The sequence below is a fragment of the Stigmatopora nigra genome, chromosome 5 (assembly GCF_051989575.1).
Source record: "Stigmatopora nigra isolate UIUO_SnigA chromosome 5, RoL_Snig_1.1, whole genome shotgun sequence".
NCBI lineage: Eukaryota > Metazoa > Chordata > Actinopteri > Syngnathiformes > Syngnathidae > Stigmatopora > Stigmatopora nigra.
Genome location: NC_135512.1, coordinates 13,614,992 through 13,640,337, shown reverse-complemented (window position 1 = coordinate 13,640,337; position 25,346 = coordinate 13,614,992). Strand labels below are relative to the sequence as shown.

Below are 25,346 nucleotides of genomic sequence, written 5' to 3'. Positions count from 1 at the left end.
ATAAGTCAAAAGTAAGATTGAAATAAATAAAATTTAACATCTAATAACAAAGTATTATAGGTAACCGATGTTGCTTCAAACACAAAAGTACAGACTAACAATAAACTGAACAAAGTTGTGAAATGGGAGTGAACAACATTGGTATGATGAGACACACTCACTACAAACTAAACTTTTTGGGATATTGAGGGTATACTTTGTACTTTTGACATGAGGCTCCAAAAATCTATTGTGAACTTTAGGAGTGACATTAATTTGCTGATCTCTAAATATTTGAACGTAGCGGTCTATTTTTAAACAACTTCCTGTCCTTCAAAAAAGACATTTACAGCATGGATTTGACAGTCATAACATAGTTCAACTAGATTTGTTTTATGTATTGTCCTCTATTGCTGTTTACATTTTGACTTCACGTGACAACGGTTTAGAGTAAAGAGCAACGAAGGCAAAATAGACTGGAAGTCACACACAAAAATGTAACATCCAAAGACTCGTGTGTTTTCATATATGCATGTCAGATTGGCCCTTTTCATTTTGTACTTGCATAATCCTGTAAAAGAAATATTCCCTGAATTCACAATCCCAAATGCGAAAAATCAAGAATGTGAGAAGTTTCATGAGCACTTTGAATCTTTGAAAGAAATGTTCTTCAAGCTCACTTTTAAATTATCTGGCTTATAGTGATAAAACATGTATATATTATTGTCAATTTGAATTTAATCTCTTGACGATGGCTTCTCTTTTTGGCTATTCAGCATTTATCTCTTAACTGTATATCCATAGGTCAAAAAGAGGGAATATACAATGTGAAAGATAACATTCAAATATTGCAATATTTAAGAGACATGTTATATGAATCTAGTGGTTTAGCTAATCACAATCTTTATACTGCAGTTTTTTTTCAATTTCTCAGATATATAGATATTATAAAGTAATTACTAGCAAGAAAAATATAATAAATCACTTTTCATTAAAAGGCTTGACGACTGATGCTTAATTGTAGTACGTGTCTCTCTGACTCAGTTAAACACCCACATTAGTAAAATGTTAACGGTTTGTTATGTCGAGGAACAGGGGTTTTCAACCATTTCCCATTTGTAAACAATCTGAAAGACCTTTACAGAGGATATTCTTGTAATGGCATATTAAAGGCAGCTTGAGAAAGAGAGTGAGGCTCAATACGAAGGTAAGAGAGAAAAGTCACACAGTACTGTCATAATGTCTGAACTTTTGCATTAGTGACATAACACCCATGCTGTCTTGCCCACTTAAAAGGCTTTTAATGCTATTTAAATGCATTCTTGATGCAAAGGGGTGGATTCTTAAAGATTCTATGTCATTTTCTTGAAGTCAAATTCTCTGTCTGTGAGAATTTTCCACACCTGGTGAAAAGTCTGTTTAGGTTGGTTTTGCTCTTGCAGTTACCGGAGGTGATGTAAGGAAAATACCCCCCCCCCCCATACGGCATCCTCATACATTTAGTTTCAAAAGTTCTGTTTTCTATAATAAAACATTAAGTGATTTGTTTCCGTATCGTTTATCCTTACAAGGTGGTAACTTGGCATGAAGTAAACAAACTTGGCATGAAGTAAACAAACTTGGCATGGAGTAAACAAACTCGGCATGAAGTAAACAAACTTGGCATGAAGTAGAATCTGATTGTTTGCATAGCCATTAAACATAATAGAATAATCACAATAAAATCACAAACTGCATTGATGACAAAACATATGTAATCACCAGGGAATGACTTTAACAAGTGTACCAAGGCGCCTGACTCACCACGTACTCTCCCCAGAATAATTGAGTTTATACTGTTGAATTCTACACCTGATGTCAAGACGAAGTTCTCATTGTTATTCTTGTCAACCTGTGCAATCATGTTAATTAAAGGGAAAAAAAATGAAATTGATTATTTCCCAAAAAAACTCAAAACTGCAATGAATCAGAATATAATGTAAAATGTTTTGAAACAATGGGCAAATATAAAATTTAGCAATCTTTAATTGTACAAAAAAATCTGGCCAGCATATATACAGTTACCTTGAGCTATATCTGCATGTACCTGAATCGAGATGGCGTCTCCTCGCCTTTTAATGGCCACAGCATGTAGGCGTCCATCTGCCAGGTTCGTGACACTGCTTCCAAACACTTCCACATTTCTGTTGTTGTGGAACTTGTATCTTAATTCTAGCTTGCCTAACAAACACACAGCAAAAAATTGAAAAGAAAACTCTCATAAACTAAGAGTACTTTGTATTCAACATGGTTACAAGACAGTTTACTGTATTTTGTCACACTTTTGAAGGCTCAAATTGAAATGGATTGCATGGAATGCAGGATTAGAACATTACTACTCAAAGTAATAATAATAGCAACTTAGGTCCGTAAGTCCCAATACGATAATTACAAAAATAACTATTAATGCCCTTACCGTGTCTGTTGATGAGCAGGGCAATGTATTCTCTGAAGAATGACTTGATAAAGAGTAGCAGTGCGGGAGTCTGTCTAGTCTTGAAGTTCATGGAGATATTTTCCCCTTTCAGTATCATTTTAGAAAAGATAGATGATGTCATGATGTCACTACGGTTTTGCCTTAACTCATTGGGCTCCAGAAGGGTATATCTGATGGAGGTTGTTGACTTAAAGTTGGCAGAAATCACTGGAACAGAGGAGAATTTCCAATGTATCCAATGCCAAATGTCAGACATTTGCAGCAAGTACTACTATATTCAAGGATTAAGTTATCCAGGAGAGTTTACCTTTATAATGTAAGAATATGAATGAACTCCTCATCAAAATTAATCACACTATAAATCACAACAACAAGGCCCAAACAGTCGATCGTAAGCTAATGGTAGATAATGGACTTACACAACAGGACAAGTATTAGTAAAGATTTAAGTGTGACTTTGGTCTGGGCAGTCTGGGTTTGATTCCCACTGAGTGAAAATGTGATTGGTAGTCAGTGTCTGCTTCATTGTACCCAGTGATTGGCTGGCAACCAATTCAGGCTGCCCCCTGCCTGTTGTCTGTGGTTGACAGGGATAGGCTCTAGTACCCTACGTGACCCTTTCGAGGATCAGGCTATAAAGTTAAGATTCTGGATTTATACCACATTATAGTCCGTGTTTTTTGTCTTCTATTTGATTTGTTTTGAACTGCATTCTATGAGCGAGCAAATATGTAACTCAGTGTTCAGACAAATGTTTGTTTTAACAAATGTAAGAGGAGAATATGGGTTAGGATTTTGTAGTTGGAGAATATATTTTAAAATATTCATTTTCAATAATATATCTATCATTGGCTACAAACAAAACAATTGCTGTCTGTCAAATATGTTTTACAAGTCCAGCCACAACCGGATGCTTGATCAAAAATAATTATTCAAATATCCATACCTTTATGGCAGAAGGCTCCAGTGTAGGCTGACCGACTACAGTTACAATAGAAACCACTGTGTCTTTCCCCACAAAGACCGTGGTTTTGACAGAGGTACTCATAACTCTTGCAGTGGCCTGGACATCCAGGTTGGACCCCAGGCGTGACTTTAGCCCTCTCTTCCAGATCAAGAGTGATTCCATTTAACTGCAGAGAACGGATACAACCTGTAAAGCCCTTTTGTCTGGAAGCTGTACTTCCTAAAAGGGAAATAAAAGACAAAAAGGCAGCTGAAGGTCACTCTTTATTTCTCTGCTGATGTAGGTGTAGGCCTTGTCTGCGTTAAACGCCAAGTTTCAGGCAGTAACAACCCCTTGCTTTGCTCTACAATCACAACAAAAAAAGTATCCTGACATGACATACAGACAGTTTGACTGCCCGGTAAACCCTAATAAATTCATACATTTTAGTGGCGTACTGTAGGGTTCCTACATTTTGTGAGATACCCACAGATGAGCTATAAAATATTAATTCCTATTCAGTGACATGAGGGCTAAGCCTCTTAACAGAGCTTGAAACGTTACAGCTCAATGAACTACATAATGACATTTTGTTTGTTACGATCTTAATTGTTATGAGCTTTTTCAACTGTTTGGGATTGCAGTGTCTTACTGAATATTAAATTTTTAAAAATGTGGGAGGAAACCAGAGCACCTGGAGAAAACCCACATAGGCCGGAGGAGGACATGCAAACTCCACACAGGTGGACCGACCTTGATTTGAACCCAGGGCCCCATAGGCTGCGTAATAGGTACGGTATTTGGCAAACGTTACAAGGATACACATTTGCTGCTCACCTATAAAAAGTTGGCTGTTCAATTGCAAATGAATGTGGCCATCAGAAGGAGCCTCCTGCGTAGCTGCAGGGAAGTCATCAACATGAAGCGTTGCCTCCTTTACATTTCGTTCAGCTCGGACGCTGTGCCACCGTTCGTCATTCAGAGGAACACCAGTTTCCACTTGGAGCTCCAGTGGTCCATTCCCCACATCAAACGAGAAGATCACTTCAAAGGGGGCTGCAAAATTATGGAAGCGTGAGCATGAGATTGAGAAAAATCTCAAATCTGAGATGGCATTGAGATGAGTACATTTCTGTAGAATTCTAACAAATAGATTAACAAAGAACTAAATGTTGTCATGTCACTGACCTTTCTCTGACCCGGAGTCAGCTGGGATTAGCTCCAGCACCCCCTGTTACTGTAATGAGGATGAAGCGGTTCAGAAAATGAGATGAGAAATTTTATGCATCGGTGCCCAGCGGCTGAGTGGTTAGCGCATCAAGTTCACAGCTCCGGGCTCCTGGGTTCAAATCTGGCTCGGTCCACCTGTGTGGAGTTTGCATGTTCTCCCCTGGCCTGCGTGTTTCTTCTCCCACAGTCCAAAACCATGCATGGTAGACTGATTGGTCACTCTAAATGACCCTTAGATATGGATGTGAGTGTGTATGGTTGTCCGTTTCCTTGTGCTCTGCGATCGGCTGGCCGCCGATTCAGGGTGTTCCCAACCTCTCGCCCGGAATCAGCTGGGATAGGCTCCAGCAGCCCCGCTACCCCTTTGAGTATAAGCAGTTTAAAAAAATGAACAAATCGCTGCTGTCTAAATGATTTTCAATTAGAAAATTTTTCACTTCTCTATTAGCTCCACAGATTCATCTGTGATACACATTTAGCTCGAATTAGTCTTTCCTGTTAATCATTAATCTACCAGACTGCATGAATCCACATTCAGAGATGAAGTGCCAAGAGTGTTGAATGTTGTTTGAAAACTCTCGTCTCATGGAGGATGTTTAAAGTGGAGAGAAAAAAATAGCGAGCGTGGGTTTCAATAAGCCCAGAGGAATATTCTCTGTAAACTGAGTGATGCCAATAGCTGTAATAATGATATAGATGCGTCTAACCACCTGCTGCCTTGACAATGTCAACCAAATTGAAAATATTCTTTGCTGGGTTCTTTTTTGTGTTTTGGGGAGGGATTGGGAGAAGGAATGGACACAGATGCATAAAAAACAAAGCCAAGATAACATCAAGACAAAAAACATTGAAAGGTTAGAATATGGAGATCGAGGTAAGCTTTTACTTACATCTGAGTTCAATACGGATAAAATCTCTGATGCCCAGATTTTCAAGGAAGACCCCAGAGGACGATGTTGTTTTGAATAAAAACGAAATTTCTGCATTCAATTCTCCATCAAAGGTTGGAAAATGAAGGTAGGATGTCTCTTCATCAAAGAGCGCAGCATTCCAAAAACTTTCTGGAATACAAAAAAAAAGGCACCAGTTTGCAAAGTCCCCTTTGAAAACACTTATCACAAAAGCAATAACATAGTTTAATGTTCAATACTTTACTCATACTTGGAACTGATCGTTCAAAAAAGTTAGTTTTATTATAATTACTAGAGGGCACAAGGATTGGTGTATCTCTACAATTTGTACAACAGAATTAAACATGACATGTTGCGGTTTAAACAGATTGAAACTGTTGGAACCAAAATGTATTGGGCTTCTTCTTAGTCACCAAATAGTGCTGTAAATCTTTCCCCTAACTTTGTGGAGACCAGCGAGAGAATGCTTTCCACTCGCTGGCTGTGTGATTTTGAGTGTGAATGTCTGTCTGTTCTTCGTGTGAGCCCTACTAGTCCCGGTTGTTGTCCACAAGTTTCCGAAAACACCTGATAGGTTAAAGCACCATGACACAGACAAGCAGTGTTGAAAATGAATGGGGGCCCTTATTCCAATAGTAAATATTGACTTCTTTGAAGTAGCTTAATGCATTCAAAACTAATCCCCAGGAATCTAGAATCCAGCATCATTCCGTTAGTTTAAATGCCTTTTGTGGAATGAAGGGCAAGGTGCAGAATATCATATTTTACCTGATATTGCGGCATAATGGCGGCCCGCCGGCTGAGTGGTTAGCGCGTCGCCCTTACAGTGGGGAACCTGGGTTCAAATTCTGGTCGGCCCACGTGTGCATGGGTTTTCTCCGGGTACTCCGGTTTCCTCCCTCATTCAAAAGACATGCATGGTAGGCTGGTTGGACCTTGGTATGATTGTGAGCGTGAATGGTTGTTTGTCTCCTTGTGCCCTACGATTGGCTGGCCACCAATTCAGGGTGTCCCACGTCTCTGGCCGGAAGTCAGCTGGGATAGGCTCCAGCACCCCCATGACCCTAGTGAGATTAAACGGTTGAGGAAATGAGGTTACAGCATAATAGTGTTCACCACTACTTGGTCAGCAAATAAATGGCATTGCTTTTGCAAGACTACTTGAATGCTGTAATTGTTTTGTTTAATACAATATTATGCACTTTTAAAGTTTTTTTCTCTAATCCTTGCAGTAGCAGTCAAGAATAGCTCTCTGGAGAATCTTTTTTGATTGTTCTCCACTGTTTTAACACTTTTTTGTGCCACTAATTACTTGGGGAACTAAGTTTGAAACAACATAAAATCAAGGAACCTACTGTCTCCATGACACCTTAGAGGTCCCACTTTGTAGGCAGCTTCTGAGTCTGGCTCTATGCTTCCCACTACCAGAGAACGTACTGGAAGAGTCTCTTTATGGGTGAGGAAACCTTCGTCACTAGTCCTAGGGGTTAAAGGATATTGAGTAACAAAATGTTAGAAAAATAATACAAAACAAAAATTCCATGGATATTGTGTTTTTCAAACTATAAGGTGTACAGTGGTACCTCTACATACGAGCAGCTCTACCTATGAGATGCTCGAGATACGAGGAACATTTCGAGCAAATAATTTGCTGTAGATACGATAAACATTTTGAGATTCGAGAAAGCCATTTGGCCATGACATGAGAGGCTGTCTATCATTGTAGTGCACTGTCTTTTTTTTTTACCGCATGTCTTTTGTGTATAACAGAAAACCCAGAAATAACACAACAAGACAAATATTAAAAATATTAAATAAAATAATCTTTCCAGTGTTAGAAGAAGAAATGACAAACGCAGTACTTTGCAGTATAACCAGGTGTGTTTTAGATTCCGAAATTACTTTGCAGATCAGAATCAATTTTCGATCTGCAAAGTAAATAAATAAAATATCTAAATAAAGAAAATGGAAAAAGACATTTATATTGTTACACTATATATCGGAGTGTTATAATTTACACCACCATTGTTCATTATATGCATCACAATTGCACTGGACATTTGGATCCAGACAGTTGTTTTTCAGGCCGCAAGCACATCGACTGCCTGGCGGAGCGCCGCCCCAGTGTGTTTGAATCTGTCCGGGAGCTTGTCCTCCAAACCACCACCTTCGTAACATACTGTCTGAAACATAAAACACATTTGTCATTTGGAGTTTTACGCTGATACTAATCAATATGACCAATGACCTGTCAGGCCCAGGGCCAGACAGGTGAGTGGATGTGCCATTCAACCAATTACAGGTCCAGCACCAGAGGGGTCAGCAACACCATGTGTGGCTCATCAAAATCACAGAGCTATTTAAGCCGCTCAGAGCTTGACCACATCGCTGGAGGGTCTTTATCATTTCATTGTAAAATACCCTTTTGCGCTACCTCCCTGTTCATCTGATCACCTGATGTACGACTTCTTGTTTTGTTCTAAGACCACGTTCGCGTTCACGACCACAATCTTGTACCTTCGCTGGACCCCTCTACTGACCTCCCGGCTATCGACCCCTACGCTATGGACACCGACTTGTACATGCTGCTCCCCCCTTCGCCCGCAATAAATAGAAGACGCCTGGTCAAACCTGTCTTTGTGCCTGTTTTGGAGCCCTCCGCCCAACACCGTAACTACACCACATTATTTGATAAACCTGAAGAAGGCAACTGTCATTTTTTTTAAATACCATTTTATCTCTACTTGTGAATGCTTCTACACATGGAAATTTCAGGTTATGGTCACCTTTGATATGCAAATGACTATTGCTATACTATTGTATACGAAAACAGGATGCTAGTCAAAACAAAATTACATTTCCCGTATTTGTTCCTTTATAATGAAACTTTTGGAGTATCATTGTGTTATACCTGACAATCTCTCTACACTCCACTGGCCATTGACTGTCCCACAACAACAAAATTCAAACATCATTCTTTGTCACGGAGTTCGTTTTTGAAGTTATCTGGGTGTGGTTAAAGCCATTTAAAATTACTGGTGTGAATGAAATGAATAAGCATTGGCTTTTACCCATTGAAGAACAGCAGAAGATGTCAAAAAAAAAAGAAAGTGGCATGTGGCTGACTGATATTACAAGGTAACCTGGCCGTAATCCATCTACCATCACTACGATATTGAACCAGAAGGAAGCAATAAAAGCAATGACTTCTTGTTATGGCCCCTCTGTGATTTATAAAAAAAGAGGTTGTCACTCAACAATGAGTTGGAAAGACTGTTAGTCCTTTGGATAAGCGAGGAGGAAATTGCAGGAGATACAGTACAGTATTGAAACACTTGATGATAATTTCCTCAAAATATAACTCGTAATAAAATCAATGATTAAACTTGAAGTTTTACCTGGTTTGTTGAGGTGACGGAAATTCCTACAAAAGTAAGAAAGTTCCTGCTCACAGTGCTCTGATTGGCGTAGAATCAACATTAACTGCTCCTCTTCGGAAGCATAATGGAAATGGGCTGAATGTTGCGTTCTCTCTGTGCTTGAAAGCAGCGTGGTTCGTTCTGTATTATTGTGCTTGATCACCATCCAAGCGCTGTCTTAAGTGGTCACACGGGGGACATGATTTTCAAATGAGTTAATATAGCACTTCAGAAGCAGAACATTAGAGGGCACGTATGCAGAAACAATTATTCATTAGAGAAAATTATATTTCATTCAAGTAAGTATATAATAGATTGTAATTGTTTGACTATGCCATGTGTGTTTCTGCTTGTGTATGTGTTCTTTACCTGTCATGTTACAGTATATGAGCTGAGCTCTGATTGGACCACTACCATCCACATCGACGTAATAATGTCCTGATGTCCTTCCTTTGTGTTTGTATGCCTCACAGGACTGTTCATATCTTGCTGTTGAGAAAAGTAGACACAAGCTCATACCTGGAATGTCAAAAGCCCTATGGTGTATCCTAATCTTTTTAGACTACTAGGATTTTTTAAAGCACTTGTGGATTTTTGTCATTTTTCCCATTTATCTGGAGAGGCTACTGTAGGCGCCTCAATGGCACAGTCTTCAGTGTTTGTTACTCCTTGTACAACAATACGCATTGTTTGAAGTGTGAGGGAACACCAAAAAAACTGTTGTCTTGCTGTCAGACCAAATCAAGGAAAGAAATAACTCAAAAAATCTTTCAAACTGATTTTTGCATTTATTGTCTTTTCAAATACAGGTACTATACACAACAATATTTTATGGATTCTAAGATTAATTAGAAAGTTATCACATTGATTGTTCCTGAACTACACCAGCGGTATTTTTAAAAAAATTTTTTTTACTTAGGGCAATTGTAAGGGCATCATTAATTATTCTTTTCTAGTCATGATTGAATTCCAAAAGACTATATTAAAGAGACTAGATTATTATTTTGTCATTTAAGTGAAATTATTACCTAATCGTTTGCTCGATTACTGACTCAAAATCAGATAAATTATCAGAGTTCTATTGCACCAGCTTTAGATCGTTATCTTAATGCTGAAAAAGAAAAATCTAGCACATTTCACATTGTTTCTTCTTATGATACAGTGAGAAAATCAACCAAAACAACAAAAGCTCAGAAGATGTTATGGAAATATGTTTTTGGTTAACACTGTGAGTAGTCAAAAGGTGTTTCAAGTTCCCTTGAAATATGAGGGTAATCTTTTAAAATGAACACCATCTGCTGTTTAACATCATCCCAGTAAGTGTTGTTGAGCTTGTATTATTATTTGCATAATGGTCTTCTGAATTAGGTCCTGAAAAACAATTTGAAATGCAAAATCTGTATTTACATACAATATAACTACTACCCTGGCCTGATGCTAATAGTGTGGCATGGGTGGTGAATTTTAATGTTTTCACAGAAAGTTTTCTTACCCCAGAGTTAGCAGAAACAAAAATATTGCGGTTTATTAAATTTCATAATATACAGTGTTGGTAGCAATAGGAGTGCAATTCAGGGTTCAATCCCTGGTGGGTTTCATTTTCCATACCACTTATCCCCACAAGGGTTGCGGAAGCCTATCCCAGCCATCAATGTGAAATAGGCTGGGAAAACCTTGAATTGGTCACCAGCCAATCGCACTGCACAATGAGACAAACGACCATTCAAGCTCAAACTTATACCTAGGGAATCTTTGGGGTTCGACCAGTCTACACAAGGCATTTTTGGGGGGAAATTAAGTATATTACGCACAGCTGTGGCAGGTGGCCCCTTTGTAGCCAATGTTGGAGCAGTTGCAATAGAAGGTATTCCATGTTTGAGTACATGTTCCTCCATGTTCACAATGACTTGGAGAGCATCTGAAAGGAGGACAAAGGGGGAATTGAAAGAAGGATAACATTTTCAGTGTACAAAAAGTTTGTCACAATTTTTTTTAGAAAGAAAATCGTAAAAGGTTGAATGTACCCATAATGAGAATATGTTCGGACCAAAACTTCAGCCCCACCCCCTTTCTTATTTTTGTATAATATTTTTAAGTTTAGGGAAGGCGGTACTCGAAGGTTAACCAGCTGCAGTACTGTATAATAAAGATGAAGTGCACTGAATTTACTGCATTACATACCATGATGAATCCTGCAACTGCACAATTACTTACATGAACAAGATATATGGCGAGTTGAGAGGCTGTAGTCAAAAAACATTTGCATTCAATCGATTACTGTAATTTTGACAAATAAGTTCCACCAGCCAAATAACACACAATGGAGAGAAAAAAATATTTTTTCATTCATTTTCTGAACCACTTTATCCTCAGTAGGGTCACCAGGGGTGCTTGAGGAAGGGGACACCTTGAATCAGTGCCTAGCCAATCGCAGGGTAGGAAAATATAAATGAATAAGTCTCACTGGAGTATAAGTCGTACTTTTGGGTGGGCATTTTTATTTTATTTTATCAGAAACCAATAACAAACAGGCTAAATAGGCACAAAAAACAGCCTGATGCTTTTCAATGCTTTTTAATGACACAAATTACAATTTTTTACCAGATGTTTAAGATGTTGTGATGACCAAATTGCTTCTAATGTCAAAATATCTTGATTATTTTTATGCAGTAGTTGTCACTTTCGAACAAGAAATAAAATAAAAAAAATCAAAGCGATATTTTGTTTTATTTCATAAGCACAAATGTGTAATCATTTCCTTTATGTGTTTTAAAAGGTTGTTGCCTGCACAAAGACAAATGTAAAAAGTCTTCACAAACCTGTCAGTGATTCCACACATATCAATCCACAAGTGGCTATAATTTCCCAGGAGCCTATGTTGCATCTTGATGAAGTCCACTGGTTTGTCATACAGGGTGACATAACGCATGCAACCCTGGAAGGTTGTAACAGGGTTCCTACACTTGTGACTACCACCCAGTGGAGGACAGCCTGAGGATGAACATTCAATACAACACAGTTAATGGAGTACATAGTAAGTACATGGTTTGCTAACGACAAATCCAGTTTACAAGTGGCTACTTTAATGCTGATACATAAGTGCCCCGAAATGAAACCAAATTATGTTGATAATCTGAGAACAACGTGTAAATATCAGTACTCAGCAGCGAAACATGAACATTAATAAAGGAGTGCTATGTTAAAGGCTTTCTATGTTAGAGTGAGCAGTATAAACTCCAAAAAAGAGACCTCTAGTGATAAATTCGAATGAAAATTACATTGTGAAAATATTTTAACATGTACTTGGGAAATTGTTTTGACTTAAGATCACATGTGTGGTCATCATGAAAAGAGTAGTATACATATATAAATAACAATGAATATTTATCATTAATCAATTTTTAACACAGCTTATCCTGATCAGTGTTGTTGGAGGTGTTTTAAAACTTACAATCAAAAAACCTTGACCAGGAAAACTTTACTTTAGAAATTAGTTTTTTTCCTACTATTTAAGTTGTTTGTCTCTTTTGTCTCCTGTCTTCTTTGCAGGATGAGTGAAATAATTGTACCTCTCCCAAATTGTGGTCTGATGACCAGATACAATGAATTTCGGAACAATATCTCACCTTCTTTATGACATGTACAATATTTGCTATTTAGACACATTCAAATAAACATGGAAATTTACTTTTAGAGAAAACAGTAAGGCAGAATTTTTAATATGCTCTTAATTATACATTATTATATGTATATAATATTGCAACATTTGAGTTTTCCTACCACCAAAGTATAGTTGACCTTCAGGGTGTAGACTGACAGCTGTATGAGCTGTTGCTCCTTTATTTTTGTCAACTGTGACACTCAAGTGATCTTCTGCAAAGGTAAGCTTGACAGAATGCCACAGACCATCGTTCAGCCCTGAACCTGGCACACAAATGTCATCATAAAATCAGGTTGCTGCTCTGTACAAGGAATTGTTGATAAGCCCACATAACACACATATTAGGTCATTTCTCATTCTTACAAAATCAAGAAAAACAACATTTAAATAACATGGTTTAAAATCCACATCTTTAAAAAATTAAGAGATTTCTCTTTCTCACAATATCAAGAAATAAGATAACTTTTATATAGAGTTTCATGAGAAAGGTTAGAAAAAATCAAGTTAAATTTCATGTGTGATGTGACCGAATAAACCTAAAAATAGGTCAAAGGTGGGCATAGAGACAAAAAAATACAAAAGGTTGATTAATGAGAAAATATTATATTATAATTTTCTTCTGGAAAGTACTGCCTTGAAGGCCTTGACGGGACACCACTGCTTGATCCTAACGCAGCTGACTTTGGTCAAACGGCAGACAACACCCTAGACTGGTCGCCAGTCAGTCCAAGGGTACTCAAGATGGTGTCCTCCACCCACATATCATCAGTCATTTTTTCTTCTGATTTTGCAGTTTTTATTAATAGCAGAGAGACAAAAAAACACCCGCACGCACAGCCATATAGCACCACTAGCGGGAATTGAGCCCACGTCTGCTTGCACTGAAGTGAGGCGAGTGAACCTCTACACCACAAGGAAGCTTAGCATTGATTTGAAATACCAATACATAGTGTTTCATTTGCCTCCAAAACACACAAACAATGATTTTAATCAAGACAAATACACTATAAAATACTATAAGCAATTGAAAAAAAATACCACAAATGTTTTGTAAAGTGCAATTAAATAACAACCCTCCAGATAAGAATTTAGCCATCCATTATATTGACCACTGTCCAAATAAAGTGTGTGAACGACGTGGCAAGATAATTTTCATGTGAACAGCTGAAAGTTAAGTTGGGACTACTGGATCTGCTCGTGATCAACATGCTTGTCATTATCTTCATATCATTCAAAAGTTAGCCTTCTGATTTATTTGACCTTATTTAATAGCAAAAGACAAAGTCACCCAAGGAATGAAATAACTCATAATTAGGGTACGTATTTGTAGTTCACGATACCGCAATGTTCATAAAACCAAACAAGATACTTTATGTCATTAGTTTTTTACAGTATATCTAGTGTATATTACCAACCTGTATGGAAGTTGAGCAGTGCCCTGACACTGTCATTGATCTGTACTTGGAGTCTGCCTTCACTCAAATAGAGCCAGAGAGTTCTGTTTTGTTGCAGAAAGTCATAGGTGAGTAGTAATCCCTCTTTGTTCCAAGTCTGGAATTGTAAAGTTATGACATGCCCCGATAAACCTGTTGTGTGTCCAGGTATCTCGAAAAAGCTCTCGGAGTCGGTGAATGTTACAGCCACTGAAAGTGGCTCAGCACAAGAAAAAGTCACATTGCCCTGAATGGAAGAGGAAGGGAGTTAATCGGCATACTTTTTTTGAGACTGTCATGACAGATCAATTGTTTTCTTCCCTGTGTTCCATCATCTGGGTATTAAATTGTTACAACTTGTAAGAATTGGACTTTATTTTGAAATTGGGGGGAAGTTCAACATTCAAGCCATATTTATTTTATAGAGCATTCACATTATGAAATGTATTTCGTGATGTCAGAATAAATTTTCGCAAATACATTTACATAAAAATAGATGGTGTGTATGATGTAAAGAAGTTGATAATTAAAGAACAGGTGTCAACTTACCATGACAGTGACCTGGGGGTTGTTCTGTTTTGCCATGTGTATCAAATTGACATGATTGTAATACAGGTTTTCCACGCATCCATTGAAGTTCTTCCTATAGGGGTTTGAATGAAATCCAGTGCTTTGGATAGTGCCTAGACTCAACTGCAAAATGAATCAATGCATAAACAGTTACTTGTGGTTACTGCATGCAGAAAAGCTTATTCATTTGGTTCACAATATACATAGGTTCTTGTTCTTAACGTTGTACTTTTAAGAAAAAGATAAAGACCAACCACAGTCGCACAAAATACACAGTATATACAATGGACTCAAACTATCAAAATTTTGGAATAACAGTTGGAGGAACTAGCAACTAGCTAAAGCGAGGATAGACATCATATTTTTTTAAATAAATGCATTTATGTATTTTACAGATTTCTACACAGCTCGAGTAGAATGATTTTTTTATCCCTTCAAACCATATAACTATGATAATGCAGCAGTTTATTTTGGTATTTTTACAGGTTATGAGTTTCACACTTTCTTTACTTTTGTTCCAATTTCAGCATAATGGTGACTCTTCCTGATGCTCGTTTTTGAGAATGTGTGTTATATTCATATATTCTTGCTAAATTTTTGATTAAAAGATTAGGTGTTAGACTGTGCTGAACAAAACAAAAAGATTTTCATTGAACTACATTAATTGAGAGAAAATGTTCATTGAACTACGTTAATTGAGAGAAAAATTTAATTGAACTCCGTAAATTGAGGGAAAAATTTAATTGAACTACGTAAATTGAGAGAAAAATTTCATTGAACTACGTTAATTGAGAGGAAAATTTCAAATGTCAAAATGCAATCTCGTAATGTTATGTCATTTTACTCACCCAGTGAATGTTCCAATGACTGAGCTCTTTTGGTAGTACAACCTGCTGTGTATTCTTATCTAGAGTAAGGTTGAGATGTTTTCCAGATCTCTCAAGCTTTACGTGGTGCCAATGTTGGTCGTCGAGCAGACTACCCATTGTTGTAAGGACATGACCATCAGTGGATGAACTCAAACCTGCAGTATGGTAGACAAAAGATAATGTTTGTCAAAGTAAAAATGGGAGTTACGAAAAAGAGTTTGTGAGTTTTACTAAATATACATTTGCTCATTAATACCACACATTCTTGCAAGAGGAAAGGATTGCGGGAACCAATCCCAACTGACCTCGGGCGAAAGAGAAACTATACCCTAGACTGGTCTACAGTCAGCGGTAGGGCAAGAGAGACAGAAAACAATTCACACTCACTATCATATACAGTGGTACCCCGACATACGAGCAATTTGATAAACGAGTAACATTTTGAGCAAATATTTATCTTGAGATACTAGACAAATTTTGATATATGAGTAGACAGTGGACACGAGAGGCTACTCATAAGAACATCATGGGTACTGTCTCTCTCCCCGCAACTCCCTTGTGTAATGTCTCTGTGGTCACAGCTCCCTTGGGTAATGTCTCTGCGAGCACTGGGCGGAGCGTTGCATTTTTTCAGTGTTTTTGTTCCCGTTAGTCAGTGCGAATGGCGCATATACTACATCTCGCTGGCAAGTGGTCATGCATTATCCTATTGTGAGGACATTTGTCTGCATCGTTTTGGAAATATTTTGAAGGAATACAAAAGGCGGGGCAAATAAATCCAACCCGGCCGGGAGAAGAAAAGTATCAAAATTTAAAACAAAATTTCAATCTCCCCGTACCTTGCGATCGATCAACTGGCCACCAATTCAGGGTTTTCCCCAGCCTCACAGTTCTCGGATCCTGGATTTGAATCTAGGTCAATACATCTGTGTGAAGTTTGCATGTTCCCCCCAGGCCTGCGCAGGTTTTCTCCGAGTACATTCCCACATTCCAAAGACATGCATGGTAGGCTGGTTGGACACTCTAAATGGGTTGTCGGAATCCTGGTACTCTGCGCTTGGCTGGCCACCAATTTAGGGTGTTCCCCACCAGCATCCCCCGCTACCCTAATGAAGATAAAGCGGTTCAGAAAATGAGATGAGATGAGATATGCACACACACGCAACCACCGTTGCTGTTGTGATTAGCGCAAACAGCAAAAAGAGCAAAGTTGTTACATTCTTTGTAGCTGTTTGGGAAAAAAAGACTGCCTCGTATATTACAAAAGCCATGCATTAGTACAAATGCAAAAAGTGATTACACAAACGATCAATAACTGTACTATTCCTTTACTTAGTCCACATAGGCACCCTCACTGCATGTACTTTCAGAATCTGTGGTTTAAATTGATTGGGAGGACAAAATATGTTATATATTTTGTTTAAAAAACACGGAAACTAAGTCCAAGTCTGCATTACAGATTCAACTAAACTTATTGTGCAAAAAAAATGATGGGGCAAAACATTCACTTGCATTTGCTGCTGTGTATTACAGAGTCTCTTGACAGCTACTAATTGATTTGAATTGACAAGCACCGAAGTACATTACAGCAAACTGACATTTTGATGAATGCAAAGCATGGGAAAAATGAGAGTTTTGAGAAGAGAGCATTAATCTTAATGGGCTAGTCATTTTCTTCCAGCTTCATGGCATATTGAGACAAAATACTGCTTGCATGTTGTCTTTTGTCTTGTGCCCCTATGAATCATTCCTGTATTTGCACACAATAATCAATGGCTGCTGTACAAACAAATTCCCTGACAAAGAAAGTCCTTGAATTAATTATGTTTAAATGTTTGGAATTGGCCCTGTTTGATTTCTATGATCACTTTGTTATGCAGCCAGTAAGTTTTGGTGATGGCATTCATTGGTTTGAAAAGTGCAGGCAAACCTGAAATAACATAAGTAGCCTCGTAGAAACTATAATATGCTGTTAGCAATATATATTTATGTACGCATTTTTTTCTGCTCTCCTTTTACTGTTGAGATGACAGCACATAGTGTCTATGGATTGATGCTTAAAGAAAGCTGCTGAGCTCAATTACACTGTCCACCCATTACAAATCCATGGGAAGGAAGAGAGACAGTGGTGGTGAGCACAGAGGGAAAATGGCCAATAATATACAATGCTGTAAAAAAGTGTTTAGGCCCTTCCTGGGGATTGCATTTTTATAATATTTATCACACAATCACACAGGTTTCAGACCCTCAAATCAATTTTCGGATGACACACAGACAACTCAAGGAAAGAGAAAATGCAGTTTCTAAATTATGATTTTATTTACCAAGGCAGGAAAAAAATCCAACTTGTCTGGCCACTCTTTGTTAAATCACAAAATCACAAAATAAAGCTGTGTACAACTTCACTGGCCACACCCACACCTCATTACCACCACGCGTGTTGAATCAAGAAAAAAAAATACTCTACTATAAGAAAACACTGGCCAAAGTTGTTAGAGTTCCAAGACGAAAACCCTTGCTGTCCCAAAACGTTATAGAGACTCATTTTACATTTGCCAAAAACATCTTGGTGATACTCCACAATTTTGGATGACCATTCAGTGGTCTAATGAGTCAAAAGTTTAACTTATTGGAAGGTGTGCCACCCGTTACATTTGGCAAGAAACTGACATGGATTTAAACCCAGGTCCCCAGCTGTGAGGTCAACATGCTAAACACCCTTGGCTACCCAGCATCGATTTAAAATAGGTTTGATGATTTTAAACTTTGTGTGTGATACTAATGCAAAAAACGCAGAAATCAGGAGGGGGGAAAATATGTTTTCATGGCAAGGATCACAAACAGAAATGATTAAAAAAACCTAATACATTATTTAGTTATCACTAGTTACTCATTTGCTGTTTCATTACATTGGACATATTGCTTCAAAAACTGCATCTTCCTCATCATATTTTTGATAACCATCCAAAAATAAATAATAAAAAAGCAAGGTTGCTTTAAAAATGTCTCATTACAATTGTGCGGCATAAGAAAACAAAAATAAAAGAACTATATTACTAATAATATTATGGGTTAAAAAAAAGAATGTACCTTTTTGGTGAAAAAGCATCAGCTTGCCTTTTTCCAAAGCCAGAGTGAGGCTGTGATCTCCCTTTCCCTCGACATGGAATAGGATCCCAAAAATCTCCGGAGTTTTCATATTCAGAGAAATGGTCAAGGGACTTGTCTGTGCACTCAGCCTGTATAGGACACTGCTGCTGCCATCAAGGTTTACTATGTCAGATGCTTTGAAAATATAGTTCAGAGAAAGAGGGAGATAAACACAATGCTACATGTTTTCCAAACCATACTCTGTATCTTGTTGGCAGTGAGAAACTTTTGTTTTCAGGAACAAAATGGAACCATCTCCTATTTTTTAAATGGTTTGAAAGCTGTATAAAAAATATAGTTTTGTTTTTTGCTGTATATATATATATATATATATATATATATATATATATATATATATATATATATATATATATATATATATATATATATATATATATATATATATATATATATATATATATATATATATATACATACACATACATAGATGTATATATAAATAAATAGACTAAGCGCCTTAGTTGAAGAGCTTGCAAGTATTTTTTGAAGAAGGGGAAATTACAGTTTTTGAATTTCTTTCATCTAGTAAAAAATAATAGTCTGGTTTCTGTTCTTTTATGATAATCTAGAAGACTTACCATGATGACAGCCGTATATTTCAAGTCGAAGTCCAATCCTCCCACTAGGGTTCCAGGCTAGGGGGATTAAGCGGAGAAAGCGAGCGAGCACTATGTGTTCAAATTTGTACTGGACCACTGTGTCAGCATTGCTGTTGCCTGGTAGAGCCTACAAATATGAAAAGACAATTGATAATAATACGCATCTCATAAGGACACTAACAAGTAAATGCTTTGACATGTATTCATTCGTTCCATACTGCGCATCCTCGAAAGCATTCCGGTGTTTGCCTAACCCAGCTGACATCAGGCGAAAGGCAGACTAAATCCTTATGTGGTGTCCAGTAACCCAAAGGGTACACAGAGAGACAAACAACCATACGCACTCACAAACATAGCGCCGACTGAGGGAATCGAGCCCGTGTCTGTCCAAACCGAAGTCGGGCGAATGAACTTTGGAATTATCTGTTGCTTTCAAATTAGATATAATTTTGACCTCTGACCTGACATTTAGCTTTGATGCAAATAGTTTAACTTCATTACATGATTGGAGGCCAAACAAGCATTGACACGTCAGTGGTAGAATCTTCGCTTCTTATGTGAGAGGCTTAGGTCCAATTCCCAGGCAATGTATGATTGCCTTAAATATCCTATTCTTTGTCAATACAGCATATATTAACTAAATACACTACTAGGTACAATAGAAAACATTCCCAATAAAAACTTATCAGAAGTTAAAAATTATAACTATATCTTACTGAAGTAAACTGAATACTAAAACATATAATGGAGATTTTTGGATAATTACCCCAAAACTATTTTCTTGACGATGTTGTCTCCAATTGTGGCCTGTATCGCTGAACATCAACAAGTAGGCCATCAACCAGTCAGAGCTACCATAACGTCCCTGAGTGGCAACACCAGTGATCTTTGTTCTGCTTCCTAGGTCCACCTCCAGCCACTGGTATCGGTCTGAGGTGAGAGGAGACCACCCTCCAGCTCCTGCAACAACAACAAAAAACCTTTCATCCAATACTGAGAGTACCAAGAAATAACTTTGTTTGACAAGGTAATATACACACATCTCGGTAGCTTGATTGGAAAATTTGTTCTTGTCTTCAGGTATCGTTGAGACCGATTAGACATAAAACCACCTTGTAGGCCATGTTAACGTTGTCAAATTTGATTTATTATTCATCCAGTATATGATTTAAATATTAATTTAACCATCAATAAAAAGTCATAATGAATAGCTTCCAGGTGTAAAATTTGGAGGAAAGAGCGAGGGCCCATGTTATGTTCAATTTAGGGAGAAATAGGAGTTGATGGTTCTTCGGTTGAGATTTAATCTCTGCTAGAAATTGACCTGTTTTAATCTTTACAGGCACCACTATTGTAAAGAAGCAGGCCACCATGTCAAAATTGGTGACTTGGGCAAAATGCTTCTGTATTCTTGTCAATTCAGCTGTCCTACAAACCCAATTCAAAACCATGACTTTTAAGCATGAAAAAAGGGAAATGGTTAGTTACCCAAAAACAAATGTTGAAGCAACAAAGCATGCTCAAAGACAAACCCTGTTGATTCTTTTCTACACATTTCCTCTGTACAATTCTCAATTCAGCCAGTCTAAATGAACGCAAAGACTTTTCTTTTCCACTCCCTGTCACGACAAAGTGTGTATCTATCTAGCACAATTGACTTTGAAGTCCTCTTCTCTGTGTCCTGGAGAGTCAAAGCCTCTCTTACACTTCTGCCACATCACAGAACAAAAAAGTCAGGACGAAGAGGACAAACGAGGGACATTGGCTTTTCAAAAGCCCAATTTTCAGTCTGTTCAAATCAGTTCACTGGCCTGAAGTATCTTCTTGACAGTCTGTGTCAGCAACAGAGCAAGTGCAAGAAGCTTTAATCGACAAAGGGCAAAACTTTTTATTGGCATTCTCAACCAAAACAATTTGTTTTTCCTGTGCCGGAGCACAGAAAAGAGTTAACCACTGAACCAAAGCAAGAAAAACATTTAGCTAATGTGATGTAATCAGGGTGGCCCGATTGGACAAGCAGTTAGCGTGTCGGCCTCACAGCTCCCGCGACCCGGGTTCAATGTCCATCTGTGAGGAGTTTGCATTGTGTGGGTTTCCTCTGGGTATTCTGGTTCCCTCTCACATTTCAAGAACATGCATGGTAGGCTGATTGGGCACTCTAAATTGCCCCTAGCTATGGGTGCCAGTGTGCATAGTTGTCCGTCTCCTCATGCCCTGCGACCCGCTGGCCACCGATTAAGTGTCCCCCGGCTCTGGCCCAGAGACAGCTGGGATTGGCTCCAGCACCTCCCACGACCCTAGTGAAGATAAAGCGGTTCAAAAAATGTGATGATATGAGATAATCATTTGCAGCAAAACCTTTTAGAAAACGAACCACTAACCCAATCGAACAGTAAGGCAGTATACCAGACACATTTTCAGCTGTCCATGCTAGTGGACAGCATAATTTTGTCTTAACGTTTTGGAATGATGAGTTAAATTAGTCCTTGTTGAAACAGGTAAATAAGGAATGACACCCTTCTATGCAAAGTAACATACAAAAGTAACATGCAAAAGTTAGGACATTTGTAAGTGTTACCTCTTGCGTGGCGTCGGTCATGGAATATAGAGTTGGACCCAATTGAAGGGAAGCAATCAAGGGGCGAGTACGTGGAGTACTCTAACAAAAACTTTAATGAGTGAGGCAGAGGGGATTCAAGAAAATAACAAAGACAATTCGACAAAGACTGACAAACACACAGGGTTTAAATAGACAGACAATGGTTGATTACAAAATACATACACCCGATCACACGAATCAATGGAAACCATGAGGGACACAATACCCGCGATTCAGTCATCATTATAATCGAGTGACAAATAATAAGATATGGTAAAAGAGTAGTGTTTGAACATTTATTAAGCAAACTCCACCAACCCCGAAAAAAAAATAAGGCTGATACAAACCGGAAGTAACAAAAGAGGTCCAGGATAGGAGGTCAACAAGGATCTTAAAAAAATGGGGGTAATAGAGATGATGGCGGAGTGCCACAAGAGAAGGGTACAAGTAAAAAAAAAAAACAATATACACAAAATCTCAAAATGTCAGGCCCAGGTGACCAGGTGGCTGAGCGCTGCTGTCACCCAATCACAGTTCTAGCACCAGATGGGTGGAGCAGCAACAACAAGGGCCAGCAATTATCATCACTGACCTACTTCGGCCACAAATTGTTCCAGGCCGTTACACCTATGTGGAGTTTGCGTGTTCTCACTGGGCTCACGTGGGTTTTCTCTAGTTACTCAGGTTTCCTCCCACATTCCTAAACATACATGGCAGGCTGATTGAATGTAGACAAGGCATGGCTGCGATAATCGAAAAACCGCAAAGTAGGATCATCCCTATTATTAGTACCATACTACTTTTCACACCGATCCAAAATCGCACCAGAACCCTTACGAGGATGCGCGATACGGATGATTAGTGAATGGGTCCTTTGGGAAAGGGTTAGGGTTACTGTACAGTAACTTGCAAAACTATTCGGCCCCCTTGAACATTAACTCATTAATTTTCTGAACTGCTTTATTCTCATTATGGCCATGGAGGGTGCTGGAGCCTATCACAGTTGACTCCGATCCGAGCCAGAGGCGGGGGACACATGAAATCAGTTGCCAGTCAATTGCAGGGCACAAGGAGACGGAAAACAATGCAGACCTACACCCATATCTAGAGGCAATTGAGAGTGTCCAATCAGCCTACCATGCATGTTTTTGAAATGTGGGAGGAAATCGTAGTACCCGGAGGAAACCCATGCTGGCCCAGGGAGAACATAAAAACTCCACACGGGTGAACCGACCCGGATTTGAACCCAGGACCCAAGAACTGTGAGGCCAATGCGCTAACCACTCAGCTTTTGGGCCAACCCCCTTGAACTTCAATCATCAATATAACTGGACAGTCCCTTTAAAAAAAACAATACATATATAGACTAATCTTTTGAACAGAACTCTATTTAATCAAAGATTTTATTGAAAATACGGTGTGGGTTCTGTTCTCAATTAGTTATAGTGTGAGCATGAGTGTCCCTCTCTATGTCCCTCTCACTCTCAATTTAACAGGGACTCTAGTCTGCATTATGCCTGCCTGAAGTCAGAGATAAGTACAACACAATGTTGACAAAGTTTTTGCTGAACAATTTAACTTATAGATTTATATTGAAGAGCAGTACATCTCTTAAAGCCTTTCTAACGCTACTTGGCGAAAGACAAAGAGCAAAGTGTTCCATCACAACCAATGACTTAAATCAGTTCACCCTAATGAAATTCTGTTCATTGTTGTGTGCAGTCAACGAAATGCATTCTTCCCTTGAAACCACAAATTTAACAATGGATGGTCGTATATAGGTTTTTAACCTAAAGTGACAAAGCTCCCCTTCTTGAGGAAAGTTAGACTCAATTCATTAGTTTCATCACCTTTCCCACTCTCCTCTGACTTGGATTTAGAGTTAGCAGATTTTACTGCTCAAGGTAGAAAATGGCAATTCTTTGTAATGAGTACAGGCTCACCAGTTACCAACTTTGAGCATTCTAAATAATGAAAGCTCTTTTCACTTGAGTTTGAAGCAAATCCAAATATATTTTAAACACAATACTAAAATGAAACCTTTGTTGACCCTGATTCTTTATTATGAATCATTGCATTGGATAATTGGCAGTCTCACCTTCTCTCTTGTTGACCTTAGCATAGACTGGCCCATGGCTACCAGACAGCTGTGAGGAGCTTTGGAATGATGCATGGGGCAGATTAGACACCAGGGGGTTGTCACAAACATCTGTTGACAAAATAATGTGGGGTTAGGAAAAGACAAAATTGAAAACAAAACAAAGAGAAAGGGAAATACATAGAGTGGTACCTCTACTTATGAAATTAATTAGTTCCAGAACTTGGATTATTTTGTAAGTAGAGCAGTACTTTATATGTAAATTCTCTAATTCATCCCACAGTCCTTGAAAAAAAACTACCAACTAAACCAGGGATTGGCAAAATATGGCCCACGGGCCACATCCGGCTTTTTAATCCGGCCCAACGACGTTCTCCAAATAATGTTTTATTTTTCCCCCAAGATGGCGCCACCACGCGGAAGCCAGTGGCAGTAGCTCTGTCCAATCTTATTTGTTTTTCGTGTTTTACAGGCCCTCTATCTTTTTTTTGAATTACATTTTAACATTTCTTAATACATTCCTTTTTACTTTACTTTGTACTTTATACGTTTTACTTTAATGATGAGTGATGAGTATATTAATACCTTAACCTTATGTTAAGCAATTTCTGGTTACTACGACAATGGAATCTAATCTTTCTTTCAAATCGAATTACCAGAACAAAAAAGGAACATTTTGGTTACAATTACCACTCCCTGGAATTTTCAGCCATAGAGAATTCTGTACTTAAGCATGAGAGTTGCATGGACCAAAAGACAGACCTTACATATTTTTGTCTCATGAATTGAAAATTGAAAAAAATACAGCCGCCAGAATGCAAGAAAAAAATCCAATAAGCATAATCTTTATGGATTCCAATTCTTAGTATATATACTACTTTCACCACACACATGCGCTCACCTACACCCACACACATCCTTGCAAATAGGGGACGGGATAGCTGAAACCCTATTTTATTTGCCAAGCCATTTGTTAAAATGGGAATGGAATACCTCATATAATTGGGCTTCTTTTATTAATTTTTACTGTGAAACCAAATGGGGGTGCTGGAGTTTTAAATTTTCTAATTTAACATTGCCAGCATTTTCATACTAGGGAGGCCCTGTGGCACAAGTGGTCAGCGTGTTGGCCACATGGCACCAGGGTCCTAGGTTCAAATCCAGGTCATGTCCACCTGTATGGAGTTTGCATGCCCCCCGTGGGCCTCTGTTGCTTTCCTCTGGGTACTGCAGTTTCCTCCCACAGTCCAAAGACATGCATGCCAGGCTTTTTGGACACTCTAAATTAGCACTAAGTATAGTTGTGAGTGTGCATGGTTGTCTGTCTCCTCGTGCCCTATGATTGGCTGGCCAACAATTCAGGGTCTCCGCTCTTTCTGACCTAG

The 25,346-nt window shown here is 38.4% G+C and overlaps 1 protein-coding gene across 1 annotated transcript in view; it reads right to left on the bottom strand.

Moving 5' to 3' along the window:
• Window positions 1-25,346, bottom strand: part of LOC144197023 (contactin-associated protein-like 4) — a 34,998-nt gene that overhangs the window by 4,424 nt on the left and 5,228 nt on the right. Inside the window, exons 2-21 of the mRNA XM_077717554.1 lie at window positions 23,962-24,072; window positions 20,031-20,224; window positions 19,244-19,391; window positions 18,585-18,779; window positions 15,474-15,649; window positions 14,605-14,748; window positions 14,038-14,302; window positions 12,742-12,885; window positions 11,781-11,952; window positions 10,773-10,879; window positions 9,331-9,450; window positions 8,941-9,138; window positions 7,566-7,725; window positions 6,898-7,022; window positions 5,522-5,692; window positions 4,239-4,457; window positions 3,402-3,641; window positions 2,435-2,662; window positions 2,066-2,199; window positions 1,783-1,870 (exon numbers count right to left, since the gene is read on the bottom strand). Coding sequence (XP_077573680.1) covers window positions 1,783-1,870; window positions 2,066-2,199; window positions 2,435-2,662; window positions 3,402-3,641; window positions 4,239-4,457; window positions 5,522-5,692; window positions 6,898-7,022; window positions 7,566-7,725; window positions 8,941-9,138; window positions 9,331-9,450; window positions 10,773-10,879; window positions 11,781-11,952; window positions 12,742-12,885; window positions 14,038-14,302; window positions 14,605-14,748; window positions 15,474-15,649; window positions 18,585-18,779; window positions 19,244-19,391; window positions 20,031-20,224; window positions 23,962-24,072 — 3,339 coding nt within the window. The remainder of the gene's footprint in view (window positions 1-1,782; window positions 1,871-2,065; window positions 2,200-2,434; window positions 2,663-3,401; window positions 3,642-4,238; window positions 4,458-5,521; window positions 5,693-6,897; window positions 7,023-7,565; window positions 7,726-8,940; window positions 9,139-9,330; window positions 9,451-10,772; window positions 10,880-11,780; window positions 11,953-12,741; window positions 12,886-14,037; window positions 14,303-14,604; window positions 14,749-15,473; window positions 15,650-18,584; window positions 18,780-19,243; window positions 19,392-20,030; window positions 20,225-23,961; window positions 24,073-25,346) is intronic.